Below are 20,507 nucleotides of genomic sequence, written 5' to 3'. Positions count from 1 at the left end.
GCCGCGCGCTAGGAGGCGTGGTAGCGCGCGATTGTAGAATTAGCTTCTCGCTTGGGAAGTAAGAAAAGAAACCGCAGAGGAAGAGGACTATATACGAGGTCATTTGGAGTTTACCATTCTTAACCCCGGGAAGATTAACTTAACACACACGGCGGGGTGTAATGGTAATTAGTAGTAATTACTAGTAGTATTACCAGTCAGTGGCCGGTAAATAATTAACCGTCACAACGGGGGGTGAGGGCGATAAATGGAAGGAGAAACTCCCCCTCGCCCCCCTCCGCCCTCGCACTCCCCTCCTCCCTGCCCTCGCTCGCTCGCTCGCCGCTCGCGACCCGCCGCGCGGCGGAAACGCCACGCCCGGGGTGAGATCCGCGCCGGCCTCCGCCGCCCCCGTCGCCGCCCCGCCGCCTCTGATCGCCACAGGTGCGCCCGAGGCCTGCTCCGCCCGGATCGTCCGGGGCTCGTGCCGCTCCCTCGGATTTGATTCCGCTCGATTCGGCGGTGATTTGATTCCTGCCGGATTTGCGCGTGTCTTCGTGCGTGGTGCAGGGCGGGAGGAGGAGGAGGAGGGGCAGAGGGAGATGGCGGCGGAGGAGGGGGCGATGTCGCCGACGAGGATGCTGGCGGAGGGGCACCTGCGGGTGGCCACCGGCGGGGGCGCGCCGGCCGACGGCGGGATCGCCGTCAGGCACCTCCCGCACCACCACCCCGCAAAGAAAGGTGACCGCTCTCCATCCATATGTATATATGTACCTCTTCCGAGCACCGAATTGTGTTGTGAGATGCTGTTGTGGCCTGATAAGTGCTTAGAGTCAGCTGTAGAAGACTGAATCGGCGTGTTTGGTTCCGTTGTTGCTTGAGATTTTAGCCTGTAGGGCAGACCAAGTGCCAGAGGCTCCCACTCGAGTGGGGTCTGGGGAAGGGAAATATACGGGCAAGCCTTACCCCCACAGTAAACTGCGGGGAGGTCTGTAGATGCTGTCCCCCCCCGTCCCTATTTCCTTGCATGCAAATAGGTTATCTTCAATCTAGTTCAGCTCAGCGATGCGTTTGATGCTGGTGGGATTATTTCAGCATGGGGCGATTGCTAGCAACCTAGGATTGTGTCTTTTTGCTTAATCTTATGGTTTAACACTGGTGTTTGTGTGGCGGGAACTTCTTCGGTTTCGTGAAGCTAGAGTACTTGTGCAGTACGGCGACAACGGTTTCTGGTAATCTAGGTTGTCGTGCCTATATCTGAAATCGGAAATGATTGATGGGATCCCTGTTTTCCTTTAAGAAACAAAATCCTTGCTCCTTAGGGATCCGACAAAGTTAAAACGTCATTTTTGGGGGGAGTTTATCCATGCACTTGATAACTCATTAGTCGGTTCTCGGTATGCTGTCCTTATGCTCCATGATCAGTTGCCATATGCTACCACCTCTTTGGAGTGGCTTAAGCTTGAGCTTCAAGCCAACAAAAGCTCATGCGGGTACTTTGGTAACGGCCTTCTATTTTTCACTGTCCTTGACTGAAGGGTTGAAGAACTATATGGTATTTATTTGTTTTCTTGGCAGTTACATACTAAGCACCAAATTGTATTATGAGATGCTGTTGTGGTGAAATAATGCTTAGAGTCTCTGTAGAGGTTGGATTGGTTCCACTATTGTGGTGAAATAAAGCCTGTAGATGTTGTTTTATTTACTATATTAAGCGCTGGTCAGGATGGGTGAGGGATCTGTTGGTCTTTAGGGTTGCCCATTTCCAAGTTAGCTTCCATCAAGTTCAGCGATGTGTTTGATGCTGGTAGGTTAATTTCAGCATGGAGCAAAAGTAGTGGCCTAGTATTCTGTCTTTTTGTTTGATCTTATGGTTTAACACTGTTGTTTGTGTGTCGGGAAAGCAGCTTGTGTTTGATTCTTGTTCGGTTTCATGACGCTAGAGTAGCTAAGCAGTACATTGGCCATGGTTTCTGGTAATTGTAGGCTGTTGTGCCTTTATCTGAAATGATTGGATCCCTGTTTTTCTTTAAGAAGCAAAAGCCTTACTCTTGAGGATACGACAAAGTTAAAATGCACCCTTTTTCTGGAGGGGACTTGGTCCGTGTGCTTGATAATTCATTAGTCCATTTCGGGTGCTGCTCTTATGCTCCATGAACGGTTGCCATATGCTACCACCTCTTTGGAGTGGCTTAAAAGCTTCTGTGCATACTTTGGTAATGGTTTCTATTTCTTTACAGTCCTTGACTGAAAGGAAAAGAATTGGCATTTTGTTCCACAATCAGTAAGTTTTATTAATAGGTGTTTTTCGGGTGCTTATGTTTGAGCAGCAATAGGTATAAAATCCAAATATGGGGCCTTTCTTCAGTTTTTCTTTTTCCATAAAAAAGTTTTGTTTGTTTTGCTGTCAGCCTCAAGTTAATAGGGTATATGCTCCCTTAAAATCCATGTTTAGTTGTTTTTGTTTAGGCCATATTTTACTCTGTATGATGAATGCCTCGCTTTTAGCTTCTAGCAAGCCACGTGCAACCTGGCTTTCCAATGTCATGTTTCGGCATGTGTTATTTGTGCCATTTGCACATTTGTTCATTACATGTTTGTGACCCTAGAAATGCTTTGGCAGTATGAGTTGGAACATGTGAAGTGACAGACTTGTATTGGCAATTGAAGTCTCCTTGGAATCCTTTTTGTAGAAGATTGCTTCTTGTTATTCACTTTATTTTCGTCAATAGTCTATGCTGATATTGTGCTAACTCCATGGATATTGCTTTCAGACGGTGTTGGTAGGAAAACTGAACAAGACAACCATGAAGATGTAGATTCTTTACCATCTCAAGAGTTGAAAAAACTAGCTAATGGAAACAATAAGGTTTGATCTACACTCCAAGATGCTGCTTTGTTCGTTGTTGATATGGTAGACTAATCTAAGAACGATCTGCTTCACTGCAAATGCAGGTTCCTGGTACATCAGATGACTATAAAAGGCTTGTAGTTCCAATAGTTGAGGAGTATTTTAGTACCGGAGATGTGGAATTGGCAGCTTGCGAGCTAAGGGGTGTTGGATCTGATCAGTTTCAACATTACTTTGTCAAGAAGCTCATATCTATGGCAATGGACCGTCATGACAAAGAAAAAGAAATGGCATCAGTTCTGTTATCATCTTTGTATGCTGATGTACTGAGCTCGTACATGATCAGTGAAGGTTTTATTATGCTTCTGGAGTCTATAGAAGATCTGACTGTTGATATACCAGATGCTGTTGATATCTTGGCAGTTTTTATTGCACGGGCTGTTGTTGATGAAATTTTGCCTCCTGTGTTCCTCGCTCGAGCAAGAGCACTGCTTCCAGAATTTTCCAAGGGTATTCAAGTTCTGCAGATTGTTGAAAAGAGCTATTTGTCAGCTCCCCATCATGCAGAGTTAGTTGAACGCAAATGGGGTGGAAGCACACACTTTACCGTAGAAGAGGCTAAAAAGAGGATTCAAGGTATTCTAAGAGAGTATATTGAAAGTGGAGATATAGATGAAGCCTTCAGGTGCATAAGAGAGCTCAGTCTTCCATTCTTCCATCATGAGATTGTGAAGCGTGCTCTCACCTATGGTATGGAGAACATTTCCTCTCAGCCATTAATCCTGAAGTTACTGAAGGAGGCAGCTGCAGGTTGCTTGATTAGTTCTAATCAAATGTCAAAGGGTTTCTCTCGACTAGCTGAGAGTGTTGATGACCTGAGTCTAGATATTCCTTCTGCTAAAGATCTTTTTGAGAAGCTGGTTTCAACAGCCATATCTGAAGGATGGCTTGATGCTTCTTTTAGTAAGTCTGCTGTCTCTGAGGAAGAGATGCAGAATACAAGTGCTGAAAAGGTGAAGCGTTTTAAGGAAGAATCTGGTCATATAATTCATGAGTATTTTCTCTCAGATGACGTCCCTGAACTTATTCGAAGCCTTGAAGAGCTTTCTGCCCCAGAATACAATCCCATTTTCCTCAAGAAGCTTGTTACACTTGCTATGGACAGAAAGAACAGAGAGAAGGAGATGGCATCTGTACTTCTTTCTTCACTCAGCTTGGAGCTGTTTTCCATTGATGACATCATGAAGGGGTTCATAATGCTCTTGCAGTCAGCAGAAGACACTGCACTTGACATCGTGGATGCGCCCAGTGAGCTTGCCCTCTTCCTAGCTAGGGCAGTGATTGATGAAGTATTGATTCCACTGAACTTGGATGAAATCAGCAGCAGGCTTCGGCCGAACAGCAGTGGTAGCCAAACTGTCCAGATGGCCCGCTCCCTGCTGTCAGCTCGCCACTCCGGTGAGCGGATACTGCGTTGCTGGGGTGGTGGCACTGGCTGGGCTGTAGAAGATGCCAAAGACAAGATCACTAAGCTCTTGGAGGAATACAACACTGGCGGTGACCTGGGAGAAGCCTGCAGATGCATCCGCGACCTCGGGATGCCCTTCTTCAACCATGAGGTGGTGAAGAAGGCGTTGGTCATGGCGATGGAGAAGCAGGACGACGCCAGCATACTGGCCCTGCTGCAGGAGTGCTTTGGCGAGGGGCTGATAACCATCAACCAGATGACCAAAGGCTTCACCCGGGTCAAGGATGGCCTGGATGATCTGGTCCTCGACATCCCGAACGTGCAGGAGAAGTTTGGAGCGTATGTGGAGCTCGCGACGGGGCGCGGCTGGCTGCTGCTGACCTTCGCCTCCGTTCCCTGAGGCTTCTTCCTGGGCCTGCTAGGCTTGATGAGTTTCTGATCCTATGTGTACATTTTGAACTCATGCTGTCATTAGCATCATACCAAAGTTTTCCTCCCCCACCCCCCTAGTTTACTTGTGTTACCGTATCCCAGAGGATTGTAGGATGGATGTGGTGTCGCTTGCTGAGATAGTGTTCTATTGGTCTGGTCTGGGAGGGTATATGACTTGAGACTTGAAAGAATAAAACCATTTCGTTTCAGGTTATGAGATGTTTACACTTTTTTTTTGTTGCGAAACGAGATGTTTACACCTATTCCAAGTTCTGCATGGTTTCTCCGTTTCTCTATTGTAATGTCCCTATCTACGGGTCCTTTTTTCGTTTCGTGCGGAGTTTAGTCGCCTTCTCTTGTGTCATTGTGTGCGTGGTCGCCTGGTCGGTGCGGATCCTATCGGTACGCTCGTGGCCTGCACAGCGCGTCCGGAGGCAGCCGTGCCCGGCGCCGGCGGCCAGAGCAGATTTTGCGCGCGAAGAGCCGGTCGGCCAAGAAGGTGACTTCAGCTTTTTCAAGAGCTTAGCTAAATCAGACTAGCTAAATTTCCATTTGACTAGCTATTTAGCTAACTGTTTAGCACTCCAAAAGATGAGGAATCAACAGCTTTTCCAGAATTTTTTGAATCCTAGCTAAATTCATGCTTCTCTGCTCCCTTTAGCCATGAGGGTCTCTCGACCCCACCGGCCATGGAGGAGCTCGTCCCCGCCGGCCTAGGAACGGGACGCATGTGGCTCGGCAGTCGGCACCCTCGACTCCGCCGAGGACGCGATGCTCGCCTACGACAAGGCGCCTCAACTTCCCGTCCCTCCCCCAAGCCGGCGCGCACCTCGCGGGTCCGCTCGACGCCTCCTTCGACGCCAAGCTCACCGCCATCTGCCAGGGCTTCACCGTCGCGCCCGCATCCAAGGCCGCCGCCAGCACCACCTCCGCCGCGGACTCGCCAAGGCCTCGGCGTCGACGACCACGACGGAGGGTGACGAGTCGGTGCACTCCGCCAGCTCGCCTCCTTCCCTCCCGGCGTTCCCGCAGCGGCAGCAGCAGCAGGCGCCGCTCCCGGAGATGGCGAGCCTGGGCTTCACGGAGGCGCCGTTCCCACAGTGTGGGCGAGCTCGGTCGTGGCAAGCTCGAAGGGGATGACGAGGAAGAGGACCCGCGTGGCCGCGTGTGTGAGAGGGAGTGGGCGGGCGCAAGCGGATGGCGAGCCGCTCCATCTAGGTATTTTTGCTTAGCAAGAGGGAGGGGATAGCAAGCGGAGGTATTTACCTAGTTTGCTGAATGATGATTTTATCTTTTTCTATCTTTTATCTAACTAAATAAGTTTAAGTAATCTGCTGGATATGCTCGGAGAGGAAATAGAAGGGACGATGATGGACGAGCAGGGCCGGCTTAAGGGGGTGAGCAAGCACGGTGATGCCCGAGACCCACGGAGTATGAGGCCCTAAGATCTAGTATGTAGTATGTAGTATGTAGTAATATTTGATATAACTTGGAGTATAAGTGCTGGCAGCCAGGCACGTAGCCGCCCACGCGCTTCCGCTTTTCCAGATTTCCGTCCTTCCACGCTGCAATTGCTCTTCCGGACGACGAGTCGACGACACCGACACCGGAGATCAAAGACCGACGCAGTCACGTACACGCACGTCGGCAGGGACTGCGGCCGGTGCGAGCATCTGCTACCTAGTCGCTAGCACCGGGCTCTAGCAGGTTGCAGCCTTGCAAGTAATAAGCCGTAAGTTCAATTTTCTAATTGTTACGGATCTCAACTTCTCATTTGATTAATTGTTAGGGTTCTCAAGAAATGCTCGTAGAAATTTCTTTAAGAAAAACTGAAAGATTATTATATATGGAGTTATTGGAGTTTGATTCTTATTTGAGTTAATCATAATTCACATCATCATAATAATAGTTTTACGTTTTCTATCATTTTAATTTATAATATTGATATTATTTTAAATAATTACATATATTATTAGAATTTTTATCTTTCTTTTAATTACAGTATTTAATAAAAAATAGTTGGCCTAAAGGCTTATAGTATCTGGCTCATTCTAAGACTGACTTCAACAGCTCAGGCATAAGCATTTTTTGCCTCTCCGTTGGACACTGTGCATGTGAGAGAACCCCTCCAACAGAGGAGCCAACCGCGGAAGACATATTGCCTTCGAGGAGAGAGACGAAGCAAAATTGCATCGCCTCTCTCCTCAAAGGCATCGGCAGGGGAGGGAGAGAGGGAGGGGCCAGGGAGGCCGGCCGAGGGAGGAGGGAGCTCCGGGCGCAGGGAGGATGGACGAGGCCGGCCGCGAGGAGGTCCCGCCGGCCGCCGCGAGGAGGGCTGGGGAGCAGAGGCCGGCGAGGCGGATCGAGCTTCCCCCACCGGCCCGTCCTCCCGCCGCCCCCTTCCTCTCCAGGCCGACGGAGGAGCAGAGGGGCGGGTGGATCCGGGGGCGGCGCGTCGATCCGGGGGCGGCAGGGCGGAGCTCTGGCGGAGGCGCGTCGATGTGGGGGGCGGGCGGAGGCGAGCGCGGCCCCCTGCTCACCTCCGTTCCATCCGCCGCGCGCTGGCCGCGAGCTCGGGCGCCGGCCGCGCAGGTGAGGAAGGCAGGTTCCGACGCGACTCATCGCTTCGTTCAAGGTCCCCCGCCGTCGCCCCCTCCGACTCCGCCATGAATGGGAACCAGCCGCGCGGGTCCGAGCATGCGAGCTCTGCCGGGCCGCATGCGCAGGAGCTCCGCCCGGATGTGCCGCGAGTGCGGGTGCTCCGCCCGGCCGCGAGGCCATCGCGGCCGGTGCCAATCGATTATGCTGGGGATTTGAACCTTCAGGTAGTTGTCTTGCAGACGCTTGATACATTGGGCTGGGAGGAGAGCTACTGCCAAGATGTTCTTGCGCTATTGCCAAGGCGTTCTGCCGGATGCTTCTTGGTGTTTTCTGGTTGATCCATGACGAGCACTTGTATGTGCTGATCGATTCCTCCTAGTAAACCTATTCAATTTGGCAAGAGCTCAGAGATTGAATGGTATTTCGTCTTGTTGGGAAAAATTTTGTTCTTGCACGAGATGGAGATTTCCTAGAGTTTGGTTTGAGTTGGAATTGGGTGATGATTCTTTTGGGATAGCTTCTCAACTCTGTCGTGATCCCCTCTGCTAGTTTTGAGGGCAAGTTGTTTTGTTTTTCGTCAAATTTCTTTGATTCCTCGTCTGCTCTCTTCTCTGTTCTTGCGTTCATCGTTCTCCTGTACCCTGGCACGAGCAAATCAGCACAGCTGCGTGCTCGCCCTTGGTGGGCTGTTCGCCACAAATTCTTCTGCTACTTGTGGCCGCGCCGGAGTTGGACGACGCTGTCGTGGGCTTCGCCGCCCGCTGGCTTCACGAGCGGCGTGCGAGAGGAACTGCCGGCGGTGATGCATCTGTTTTTGCCTCCGCCTGTTGGAGATGAGGATTTTTGTGTGGGTGATAAATTTATTGTGTACGATGCAAATGGAGAAATGCCTCTCCTATTTTGCATCCGCTTGTTGGAGTCAGTCTAAGGTTCTTGAAAACCATGAGCCGGCCCTGCGGACGAGGGCTGGTGGATGGAATGCAAACACGAAGATACAGAACGGTAGAGATATAGATGGAGGAAGATACGCCTCCAGAGAAGAGATTTCCGGTTTCCGCCGAATAACTGACCTGAAAACAGTTTTCCTATAAGCCCTCTAAAACCTTTCCGTCTATATCAAAACTACCCTGTTTCGTAGTCCAAACAACCCCGTAGCCTCTCTCTCTCTACCGTGGCCTTCGTTCCGTGTCGGCGAGTTCTTCGCCGTCGACTAGCAGCCAGCCACCAGGGAACCAGGTATGGCCGCCCCTCTAGCAGTATCCTCGTGCGTGTTTTCAACCGTCTCTTGTGGTTTTCGGTAATTTTGAGTACTGGATGATTTTTGTTAGACGATCCTTTAAGTCTTTTGAAGGTAAAACTGAAAGGGGGTATTCTTAGTCATCTTTGATTTTTACAATGCCGCCACTTGTTCTCTGATCAATAGATGGTGCCTTTCCTTCTCCGAACCATGTATGTACTATGTAGTATGTACAGTTGTTCGGACGAAAAAAAAACCCTTGAATTACCTTGCTAGTGGTGTTGGGCACAAGACCACAAGTGTTTGCTATACTTTGATATTCTTCTTAGATTTGTTTTTGCTATACTTTGATATTCTTCTTAGATTTTTTTTTGCTATGCTTTGATTTCTTCTTAGATTTTTTTTAGCATACTTCAATAAGACTTACCTGACTAGCTTCAGTAATATTTTGCTGCTTCTGCTAATTTCACAGTCAGAATTGCTGACTTATATGGGTCTTATCAATGCCATTTTACTATGAACTTCCTACTCTTAACAGTTATTGATTTGTACCTAGGGTTGGTAAAAGGCAAAAGATTAAATAATTTAGGGAACGAGATAAAAAGGGCTATACTTATATTTTATATAATTTTGAGCTAAGAATAATTAAAAATTGAGTTGGATTGTGAGAGGAGGCATTATGGCTATGATCCATCAGCCCCTACTTGTACATTTGTAAAATAGAATGTTTGACTAATAGTTTTGTATAGAAAAATGCATTTTACTAGTCTGTTTGTAATCCATGATACTACCGAGTTGGGACATTGGTAGTATCCGGAGTCTGTGATTGTCTGCTTCCTTTTTTTTTCTCAGCAGCTCGGTTTTTGGTCTCAAGCTCATGCAGCGCCCAATGGATGCCACGGGCAACAGAGCCTCCGTGGTTATAAAGCTCCATCAAACTGTGAATAAGACAAATTATTCTTCATCAAATCCATGTGATGCAAATGAAATCACAGAGCAAATCCCACTCGCTGCAAACCCGTCCATTCTCCTCCATTTGCTCTCATCCTACGGGCTGGACGCTAATGATCTGGCTGCTTTGGAGGCAAGTTTGAACAACCATTATTTTGTTTTCAGTATACGAATTTTGAAATGCTGATTATGATGTCTATGACGAGATGTCTACAAACAATGTTGTTCAGGGTACATGTAAATTCTTCAGAAGCCCCGCAAACTTTCAACCAGATGCTGCGTTGTCTCTTCCAGAAGTTGCAGCACTTGATACTTGCTGTCAGAAGGCCATGTTTAAGTCAATGAAGCATGAGGAAAAGGAGAAGTTGAAGCAGCGTTGTGGAGGCTCTTGGAAGCTCGTCCTTGGGTACCTGTTGGTCGGTGAGAGGAACTACCGCCGTGAGAAATCTCAGGTTGTTGCTGGACCAGGACATAGCATTGTTGTCACAACAAAGGGGGATGTGTACTCATTCGGCGCAAATTGCTCGGGGCAGCTAGGGCTTGGGAATACTGAAGACCAGTTCGAACCATGTCTTATTATCAGGTAAGGGATGTTGATTTTGCTGATAAAGAACTACCCGCAACGTTACAAACTGTTGTTCTTGTAGGTCTCTGCAAGGCATCAGAATCACACAGGCAGCAGTTGGGACTAGGCAGACAATGCTTGTGAGCGACACGGGAAGTGTGTACAAATTTGGACTGGATGCTTTTGCGGGTTGGGGATCCTCTGGGAATTACACTAGCAGTCCTAAGTTGTTGGAATCACTGAAAGGTATCTTTGTAGTTCAAGCATCTATAGGAGGCGTCTTCTCTTCGGTTCTGTCTAGAGAGGGTCAGGTTTATACTTTCTCTTGGGGGCGTGAGGCGAGGCATGGTCATGCTTCAGATCTTACCGATGTTGAGCCTCGTCTTCTCTCTGGACCGCTTGAGAATGCTCTTGTTGTGCAGATTGCTGCTGGCTATTGCTATCTCCTTATGCTGGCCTACCAACCGACGGGAATGTAAGTGTCGTTCGTTGACCCAGTATCCCTTGCTTGGCTTCTTACTACAGTTTTTTTCAGATAAGCATTTTCATACGCTGAACAACCTTTCTTCGAAGTTGTTTAGGAGGGCCATGAGCTCTTTTGATGTGAGTTGTCTCTGAATGAGTTGAGTTTGGGTGTCCATTTGCAGGTCGGTTTACTCGGTAAGCTACGGTTTAGGAGGCAAGCTTGGGCATGAACACAATAGAAACCTGGGGATCCCAGCGCTGGTCCAACATTTTCATGCAATGGATGTAAAGCCACTGTCGATTTCAGCAGGCGCTTTCCATTGTTCAGCTCTGGCGCTAGATGGACGTGTGTTCTCCTGGGGATGGAGCCGATACGGCTGTCTGGGACAGGGTTGTGCAGTCGAATGGGTGAGCCTCCCCAGGGAAGTGGAAGGCTTGAAGGATGCAAAGGCTAGGCATCTGTCAGCTGGCGATTACACCACCTTCGTCGTCGCAGATAATGGCGACGTCTACTTCTTTGGGTGGGCGGCAAGCTGTAACACCTGGATACTCCGGCTGTTGTCCCGGATACTCCGGGCGTGGAGTTTCTAAATTCCCCTAATTGGGTCATCTGGGTCCCACAAATATAATAAACATACTCTCTCTCCCTCACAGCTCACTCTCCCTCACGTTCACTCTCTCCCTTTCACTCCCTCATGAACTCTCCCTCTCCCTCACAAGTGCTCTCCCTCTCCCTAGAGCCCTAAACCCCAAATCCTCCACCCCAACTTGAGCTCAAGGCCAAGAAGGCTTCAAGATAGCGAGGAGCACCTTCTTCTCCACATGTTCCTCCCCGGGAAGTTTTGGATTTCAAGTTCTTTGAGCAAGAAAAGCTCATCTTAGGTATTTAACTTGTGCCGCCCCGATCTATGTTTCTAGGAGGTTCTAAGTGATTTCTTTTAGTCAATCAACTCTATATGCATCCCTCAACTAGGATCTAAAAGGGTTTTGATTTTGGTGGGTTGGTTTTGCCAAAATCAAGATTTCAGTTTTTTGGGCGAAAATGCTGTCAAGCCCGTAGACTCCGGGTATAAGCCCGGAAACTCCGGGTTTTGAAAACTCCGGGCAAAACTCCGGGTATAGGCCCGGAAACTCCGGATTTGGGAGTCCGGATACTCCGAGAAGGTGCCCGGATACTCCGGAAAATGTTGTCCCGGATACTCCGGGTATATTCCCGGATACTCCGGATTTTTGGTCTCGAATTTGAACGGTGGTGGATGTAAAACTAGGTTTATTAGCTTTATATTTCCATGCTCGGTAGGATAGAACTATAAAGTGTGTTGTTTGACAATTTTTACATGTAATTTTAATGGTGCTAGATAAAATACTTTTATAGTTTAAAAATGCATAGTTGGAGTTAGGAGAATTCTAAAAAAAATACAAAACCAGTTGGGTTAACTTTGTGTAGACTCATGTAAGGTTTAATTAACCTCTGCCGGTGTAGTTGTTTATAGTTAGACAATATCGACCTTGTGCTTGTATTGCTCCACTTTTTATTGCATTATCCATGCATTCATACATATGCATCGTTGCACCTCATTTAGGTACGCTAGATGTACGACGTGTGGACGTGAAGCACGCGGTGTGGAGTTGAACCACAAGACGGTGTTTGGCGGATATCTCCAGAAGAAGGAATGGCCCTAAGAAGCAACCGAAGACCCGGCCCAAGGTTGGAAGGGCCCAAGGCCTTGATAGCTTTAACACTAACTTAGTGTTACCCTCAGGCAAGCCCCGGTGCACATCCTTCTATTTTAAATTATGACGCCTATGTATATGTTCTATTACTTGTGCATTAGGTGTTGGTATTATTTGGAACCTTAGTTGCATGATCCCCTAGGATTCCCTGAGTTATACTAGTATGTATAGGACGATAGAAGTGCTATGCTTAATAGTCGCGATAGAAGTCGAGTGACTCTTGTCACTCGCGAGACACAGGAAACTTTAGAAGCCGAGTAATTGCCGGTTACTCGCGAGATACATTACTATCTTTATACTTCAGTATTGGTATCAATGGATTGTAATGGATATGGAGATATGAGACCGGGCGGGGATGATGGATAGGTATGGCAGCAGGACAGGGTTCCTGGGTGTCTTAGCCCCGTCTGTGTCGATTAAGGACCGGTGGATGTGGCAGTGCTGATCGGGGATTGAATTGTACTAACCACATGCCGGGAGTAGGAGGTAGTCGAAACCGGTAAGCCTAGTACTGCTTTGCTTCGAAAGTACAGGACTTCAACTCACCTCCTGGGGTAGTCGAGTAGTCGCGGAGAAACGGGGATGTATGTTTACTTTTGGTGGTCTCACGTTGAGCTCGGCTGACCATATGATGGTGGGGCGGTCCTGTAGTTCGAGGTGGGGAGGGGAAGGGTTGGCATGTATAGCCCGACGGGGCAAATACGTGCCGTGTTGGTTAGGTCCACCTTGCAAGGTTAAATCGGATCGATTCGCCGTGTCTCGCGGTTATGAGGGCCTTGGTCTCTTTGTCACACCGTAGCGAATGAGATAGGGTATTAGAGATATAAAAATGGATATAAATTTTGAATCTTATTTGGATGCTCCACATGTGTGTAGATAGGCAAACCTTAGTGAGAGTTTAGCTATATAAAATATGCGGCTAAAACATTGAAAGTAAGGATACACCCTTAGTTGCTTTTTCTGCAAAATAACCACCAGCCAAATGCCGTGCATGTCTAGGTATGTGGGCTAAGTTATATCCACTGGTCGGGTAAGTCTTGCTGAGTATTAGTATACTCAGGGTTTGTTGATAAATTATTTTCAGGTGTAGAAGCTAACTAGGATTCTCATTGGTGGGCTCGATGTGACGTTCTCGTGCCGACGTAGTTTCTCTTTACTTGATTTCATTTGATTTTCCATTGAATTTTTTTTCCACAGGTTAGACTCCCTCTTCCGCTGCTATCATTTCTCATGTTAACTCTAAATTAAAAGATGTTTTGTAAGCAATTTAAAATTAATTACTATTTTTGTAAGAATATTTCATGTTGGTACCTTCTGCGCTCGCCTTCGTGCGAGACTTCTGGTGTGTTTCGATCGGTCTGTGGGTTGGAAACAGCCTGTCAAGTTACACTTAATTAAGCTAATGCGACAGATGACGGCGGTTACGTTTAATTAAGTGTTTTAACTCGGCGGGTCTGTCATACAAGCCTGCGTATTCAGGTTTGATCACCATCTTCCATGACTCTTGAAAAGTTCTGAAGAAGTCATGGTAACAACCAACTACTGGATTGAACTTCTGAATTCCTGATTGTGCCGATTCATCTCTCCTGGTTTCAGGTGGATGGCGCGGAAAAGGAAACTGTCGCGGCTCCCAAGCTAGCCACTTCGATTGTTGCGCTGAATGAAAAGGTTGTGCAGATTAGCGCGACGAACGCCGCGCACTGGGCTAACCAACATTTGGGTTCCGCTCATACATTGGTCCTCACCGAGTCCGGCAGGCTGTACTCCTTTGGGGGAGGTGAAAAAGGCCAGCTTGGCGTGAAGCTTGTTGAGGAACTGGGTGGAAGGTATAACCCAGGTCGGGTCGACATTGATGGTCTCGCCTAGCTTCTCCAGCGTCGACCTCGACCATTTCCCATTCCTCATGGTATGGTAGCTGCTGGTGGCTTCGGAACTAAGGAGTGCCTTCTGAAACGGTTTACCGTGTAATATTTACCATTTTTCTCAGCACATTTAAGAACATCTAGCTCTCTCGTTTTAGAGTCTGAAATGTAGTTCTCGTGGTGGCCTCTTTTTTGGACGATGGACAGATGATGCCCTTCTCAAGTTCTGATCGGTTCCCATTTTGAGTGATACTACTAAGTTGGATCGCGATGCAATTGTTCACTCTTCATGTTCTGTTACAAAAGGTTGAATTGGCCTCAGTTCTACAACCATCAGACGCCTCGAATATGCTAGTGGGGTCGATGAATTATAAAATAGCTGCACGAAGAAATTCCAGTCACGAGATCATGGAAATGGAGCTCGAGCATCAAATCGTCCTACAAAATTCAGTATACACGGTTTCATCATTAGCGTGCTGTACAACTGACAACTAACATTATTCCCCTCATAAAAGAACCTTGCATTACCAAGAAAATATCACTAAATGCAGCCTACCGATTAAACAGTAGTTTTTCTCAGTTGTTCAAGAACAAGATCTACACAGGCCTCATCCCTAAACTTTTCCTTCAAAATTGCCGCCTCAGGTGTCCATCTCTCCAGATTCGGGCAAAATTGGCGAATGTTTGATGTGTTCCGTCTAGTTTGCTCATCTTTTACTACAAATTCACAGATTCAAAAGGTTAGCTAAATTCCCATGATTGAAAGCCACTGTTTTTCAGCATTTTGTTGCTCTAATGACCGACTTTTCCCCAGCAGCAAGGCATGAGCCAGTTGTTGCAGTGGCTGTATGCAACTCCACTTACAATAAAGCACTTGCTGATGTGGGGGATGCACTGGCAGAACTGGGGTCAACATGCAGCATGAAACACTAGCAACCAGCAGGCAAGAACACTTTATTCGCTTTTCTGACCAAGTAATGTGAAAATACAGAGTGATGTACCTCTGCTACATGGATTGTTTTGGGGCCCTCCAGCAGAGTAGATTCGAACCAAACCGTGAATTCTTGCTCCACCTGCAGAAGAAATAAAAGAGTTCAACACTGGTTCCACACATGACAGTAATGTAAGAATATGACGTCGCGTGAAATTTATATGGCTAAATAGTTGCCTGTACTGTAATGATACACAGCTCTCCTGTGTATACTCGAAAAAAATAGTTGCCTGTAAAGAAGCATTAATCGAGATTATTAAAGTACAGTGGAATAATGCCAAGTTCAGATTTCTTACAGGTCATCATCTCTTGAACTGTAAGTAGCCCGTGAATTTGATCTTGAACACTGCTCATAAGGCTCATATGCACAGAAGTACGTGTCGAATTCTTTCTTAGGAAGGAAATCCATTTTGTTATGCGGCTGGATCCTCAAACAGATTGTGTGTGCTGCACCAGACGACAATAGCTTCTTTTGAAGCTTGAGCGTTCGCGAGAAGCAATTCGGCTGTAGGTCAGGTTCCTGGATGCTATCGAAACGACCCTGCTCACTGACACCCTTTGAGTAGTTAGTTTCTGACCTGCAAGTCCTAGTCAGGTCATCTGTCATGGATCTGTTTGACGTCAAGGTACTCCGAGCATCATCCTCACAACCATGGACTGTTGGTTTTGAATCAACACGTTGCATGATATATGGTGATTCCTGCTGACTGGAGGTGTAGCCTTTAAGGGGTGTCTCTCTTGCTCCAGGCCTCACAGCTTCATCTTCATCAGTCACAACTGAATCTGACAGCTCTTGCTTCCGGCCTGAGCAGTTGAGAAAACTGAACGATTGCCTCTTCAACCTAGCATCTTTCCTCACTGGACATGATATAAGTTTGAATCTGATCTCCACATTGCACCCGAGAACATGTTGTAAAGAGCATTCTATTAGGCTTTGCATATTCTGTGCTCTTGATAGGTGATCCGGGTGTCCAAATCCAACTTCTGCTATAGCCAACTCTGAGAATTTGTACATATAGCATGTCATTTTTCAGCACAATCCATACGACCAATTGAAAATTCAGTAGAGATGGTATATGCTTTTTTACCTTCAGTAACATGGACGGATGATAGAAAGCCTTCTTTCCTGAGGAAACTTTTGGCTGACCTTGATCGACACTTCCCAATGGCTCTCCTCCATATGTTCTCAAGCTTAAGCCGCCTACAGTGTCGCTCAGAACAGTTGGACTTGTTGCTGTTACATGCCTGACAAAAATTGGAGCTTGAGTGTACCTTGGAAACCCAGTCATCTACAGTGGGATATGAAAAAAGGTTATCATTCTGTTCTGTCTAGAAATCAGAATTATATGTGATACTGAGCTTTATTATGCTTACCTGTATATCCAGTTATTGACTGTGCATGCATATCATTCGGTTCAGCAACAAGGTTAGGTTCAGTGGAGCCAAACTGCAAAAGCGCAACTGTAACCCAAGTAGCCTGATTCCTTGATGTCCTCAATTGCTTTTCAGTTTCCGATAGTATCTTCAATGCATGTCTTAATTTCTTTATTCCAACCTCAGACACTGCATAATCATGACAGAAAAGTTCAGACATAAGAAAACTTAGTGGAACAAATAGGTGTGTGTGGAGAGAGATCGAGATAAAATTATAATCATGAGAAAATTCCAACAATAAAAGTATGATATATGGTTCAACTCAAGCATCTTCAAAGTAATAGAATGCATTTTTTTTCAACACTAGAATGCTCATGTGGCCAAGAAAGAAACATGTCAAGGAATGGATACGCACATGCATATCTACCCAAGAAACTTTTGCTGACTTCACTGACTGCAGATTGACATCGCCCCGAGAGAATGTCCATAATAAGGTTGGCCAACTGAGAGACAAGCTGCAGAGGATCAATTGATGATCCCATAAGTTCTCTAGCTCGTCTTACAGTGTTGGTGGTGTCGGATGACAATGCCAGATCAAGCAGTTCAATCAACTCGTCATCAGACACTGATCCTACCTGCAAATAAAAGATGCATAAACATGACAATATTAACTTTATGATTTGGTTAGAACATGAAAGATAATAATAGACAAACTCACAAGTTCATGCACAAGAGAAATTGTGATCTTCTTCCCAAGCAAACTGAGTTGGTCAAGCATTATTTCTGAATCTCTAAGAGAACCATTAGACTTAGCAGCAATGAAGTACAACCCATCATGGTCAAATTCTAGTCCTTCTTCTATACAGATTCTCTCCAACCTGTAGACAATATCTGCTACCTTTATCTTTGGAAAATGGAACTTCTGGCAATGTGTGATGGAAGTGCGAGGCAGACTTTCTATGTCAGAAATAATCATAATGTATACTGTATGCCGGTATGGCTCATCAAGACTTTTTAGTATTGCTGACCATGCATCTTCTTGCAAGAGATGGCATTCATCTATTATGAAAACCTTGAAGCGTGAAGAGTATGGGACAAGAGATGCACTCTTGAGAAGTGCCTTTACTCGACCTAAACGATCCATTTTTGCGGCATCAAGTTCTTTCACGTCTCTACTCTTCCCAGAGAAAAGAATGACACACTCTTTACAGAACCCACATGGCCTTTGCTCTTCAAGAGAGACACAATTTAGAGCAGCGGCAAAAATCCTTGCTGTGGATGTCTTGCCTGTACCCCGGGGGCCATGAAACAAGTACATTGGAGCAACTTTTCCTTTGCAAGAGGAATATAAGAGGGACTGAGCAACAACATTTAGGCCAATCAGTTCACTGAAGGACCGAGGGCGAAATTTCTGGCTTAAACATCTCGGTGTCTCAGTGTATGGTACATTTCCTTGGAATGCTGCCTCAGTCCCATCAGTAGATAACAGAGGTTGCTCTGGACCATCACTATCGGAATAAAGTTCTCGGTATTTTGATGCTCCTGACCAGCAGTAGCTTATGCCACAGCCACTAAAATTTGATCCAACAACATCATTCGACCTCAGTCGTGTATCCTCAGTTCCATGCCCTAAAGTGCTTCTTCTTGACGCAACAGAGCGTGCCTCACTGGCCGACATACAAGGGCTGCCAACACGGCTCATTGCAGCAGAAGACTTGCTCCGGAATTTGTAGCCTGGCATTTTCACTTCTTCTTCATCCTTATCTGGCAGTGCAAATTTTGGTCTTTCGTAAGAATTCACTTCCTCCTCTTCCTTCTCTGCACCCACATTGTTGACCATATTGTTTGCCAATTGCCGGATAGAACTATGATTGGAATGGTTTGAATCCAATGACTTGCGGTGACCATCTTGGCGGACACGATGAACCTGCTTGTTTCTTGGTGGGTTCAAGCCTCTGATCTTGACAGCAGAAGATTTCCTATACGATGCAGTCCTTGCATTTGGTGCCCGAAAACTCCACTCGGACCCCATTGTAGCTTCCGCTCCCAGATCTTCATCTTCTTCAACCAACTGATTATGTACTGACCTGCCAAGATCCGGAGTCATCCCATTGCTAGAAGCTGTCTCCCAGATCATGTGATCAGAAGGAGATGCATACTTGCTCAAAGAATTTGTTGCAGGGTCCCGCAGCGATCTCACTCGCTTGAGCTGCACTAAGGTTCTTGACAGTGGAACATCCACGGAGTGACGCCTCGTATCCGTCATCTTGAACATGCACTTGTCGTTTCCAAATACCCAGCAATAGATAGTATGTTCAATGTTGACATGAAAATGTGGTCCTTCTTTAGATTAGGACATGATCCATTGTGACAGAGTTATAGCAACCTGCAGAAATTCAGAAACAAGAACAATAAGAACACAGGTTTCCATATTTCCACTGATGCTCCCCTTGTAAAGGCAACAAGGAGCTCCAAAACTTTGCATGGCTTTTTAGCTCAAACAGAAAATGCCGCTTGCCCGGATCTCCAAATATCAATCCAGGCCACAACTTGGGACAGATATAAGCATACAAGAGAAAAATAAAATAAAAAGGTCGTGTTAAAGGCTATCTTAGCGAAGTCTTGGAGCATTTATATGCACTACTAGACCAGCCCAATAGAAGCGAAGTAAGAAATTTCCAGGACCCAGAATCATTCAATAAGGACAGATCGAGATAGTAAAATGAAGTGCCTCATTTTGCTGTGCAATGGAATCAAAGAATCAGCCGTCGCTTCCACCCTTTTCTCACCGAAATGAAAGGTAAAACAGTGCAGATAATCCACACATTCTCTCCTTTTGTAACGAACGTGGGGCTCCCAAGAAAAAACAAACTGCAAGTGTGGAGAAAACAATCAAAAAGTCAAATCCCGCCCTAGCATCAGCCCCAATAGCCTGTACTTAAAAATAGAACAGCTTTGCACAATTCCAAGTACCAATCACCAGCAACCACTGGTACTCTAGAAATATCACATGACACAGAAAACCAAAACAAATCCCAACAAAAACTACTCAGAGAACAGCTAGAACCTCAAACAGAATCAAAACAGAATAACTGAAGAGTGTAAAAATCTCTGGGCCAGTATCCCCTGCATCTCCCAACCAAACCAACAATGGCTCTGTCCTGCACCACGGATGCAGCGAAGCGTACAATCTCCTTGCCCTGTCCCTTCTCAAGAACACGAAGCAGAAGCAGGACTCCAAAAAAAAACACACACACACACACACAAATCTGTGGCGCGGCGTCTCCCCCATGGGCACGCACCACGCCGGCATTCCGAAAGAACCACGAGATCCGGCGGCGGGGGCAAGCAAACAACGAAACGCGCAGCAAGGGAGGCAGGGGGGTAATGGAGGACGGCTTCCCGGTTCTCACCCGAAGAAAAAACCTGAGCGGGCGCACGGCGGAGGAGGAGGCGGCGGCGGCAGCAGCACGGGGTGAGGGAACGGACGGACGGACGGGCAGTGCGTTTGCCTCGACGGGGTCGGGACAGCGCCGCGTGAGGCCTGCTGACCTGCTGCTCTGGTACGGTGCTGCGTGGTAATGGCGGCGGCGGGTACAGCCCAGCTACTCAGCTCGGCACCTCACAGCGGGAGATGAGAGCGTGAGCTGAGCAGGAGCCAGGAGCAGCAGCGCCAGCTCTCCGCGCGGCGTGGGTGTGGTGTGGCCATGTGCTCAGTGGCAGAACGGCACGGAGAAGGGGCAGGGCAGGTTTGGGGGAAGATTAAACAAGTGCGGTGGTCATGGCGACGGCACGCCCACAGCGCTGGGCGCCTGGGCGGTGGGGCCGCGGCTGCCTCGGGCACTGTGCCGGCGCGATGGCGTTTCTGTAGTTTTGCCGGAGGCCGGAGCGCGGAGGGTGGTGCCCCCGGTCAGCTCTCAGGTCTCAGCTGGCGCTGCTGCGGCAGGAGAGAGAGCAAGGCTGGTAGGCCTTTTCGGGCAGGTCTCAGGTCTCAGGT

The 20,507-nt window shown here is 47.3% G+C and overlaps 3 protein-coding genes across 5 annotated transcripts; 2 read left to right on the top strand and 1 right to left on the bottom strand.

Annotated features, from left to right (window-relative positions):
- Positions 1–280: 280 nt before the first annotated feature.
- On the top strand, positions 281–4,949 carry LOC120682237 (MA3 DOMAIN-CONTAINING TRANSLATION REGULATORY FACTOR 4-like). Its single transcript, XM_039964060.1, has 4 exons — positions 281–423; positions 550–720; positions 2,754–2,848; positions 2,935–4,949. Exons 2-4 carry the CDS (start codon positions 582–584, stop codon positions 4,696–4,698), a joined length of 1,998 nt encoding a protein of 665 aa, XP_039819994.1. The 5' UTR covers positions 281–423; positions 550–581; the 3' UTR covers positions 4,699–4,949.
- A 1,889-nt stretch (positions 4,950–6,838) lies between these two features.
- On the top strand, positions 6,839–14,421 carry LOC120682238 (ultraviolet-B receptor UVR8-like). Of its 2 annotated transcripts, XM_039964061.1 has the most exons (6): positions 6,839–9,652; positions 9,750–10,102; positions 10,167–10,559; positions 10,732–11,078; positions 13,746–13,762; positions 13,880–14,421. In XM_039964061.1, exons 1-6 carry the CDS (start codon positions 9,446–9,448, stop codon positions 14,147–14,149), a joined length of 1,587 nt encoding a protein of 528 aa, XP_039819995.1. In that variant the 5' UTR covers positions 6,839–9,445; the 3' UTR covers positions 14,150–14,421. The 2 variants fall into 2 exon arrangements, 1 of the variants encoding a protein (XP_039819995.1); XR_005678311.1 differs by lacking the exons at positions 13,746–13,762; positions 13,880–14,421 and adding an exon at positions 12,133–12,341 and having other exon boundaries at positions 10,732–11,431.
- LOC120682236 (protein STICHEL-like 2) lies at positions 14,386–20,252 on the bottom strand. Of its 2 annotated transcripts, XR_005678310.1 has the most exons (9): positions 19,924–20,252; positions 17,229–18,896; positions 16,926–17,145; positions 16,511–16,699; positions 16,225–16,425; positions 15,433–16,135; positions 15,147–15,218; positions 14,702–14,862; positions 14,406–14,583 (listed from the first exon to the last, which is right to left on the bottom strand). XR_005678310.1 is itself a non-coding variant. In XM_039964059.1 (8 exons), exons 2-7 carry the CDS (start codon positions 18,783–18,785, stop codon positions 15,152–15,154), a joined length of 2,937 nt encoding a protein of 978 aa, XP_039819993.1. In that variant the 5' UTR covers positions 18,786–18,896; positions 19,924–20,252; the 3' UTR covers positions 14,386–14,862; positions 15,147–15,151. The 2 variants fall into 2 exon arrangements, 1 of the variants encoding a protein (XP_039819993.1); XM_039964059.1 differs by having other exon boundaries at positions 14,386–14,862.
- Positions 20,253–20,507: the final 255 nt, after the last annotated feature.

The sequence above is a fragment of the Panicum virgatum genome, chromosome 7N (genome assembly GCF_016808335.1).
Source record: "Panicum virgatum strain AP13 chromosome 7N, P.virgatum_v5, whole genome shotgun sequence".
Lineage (NCBI taxonomy): Eukaryota > Viridiplantae > Streptophyta > Magnoliopsida > Poales > Poaceae > Panicum > Panicum virgatum.
This window is presented reverse-complemented; position numbering and strand designations above follow the sequence as displayed.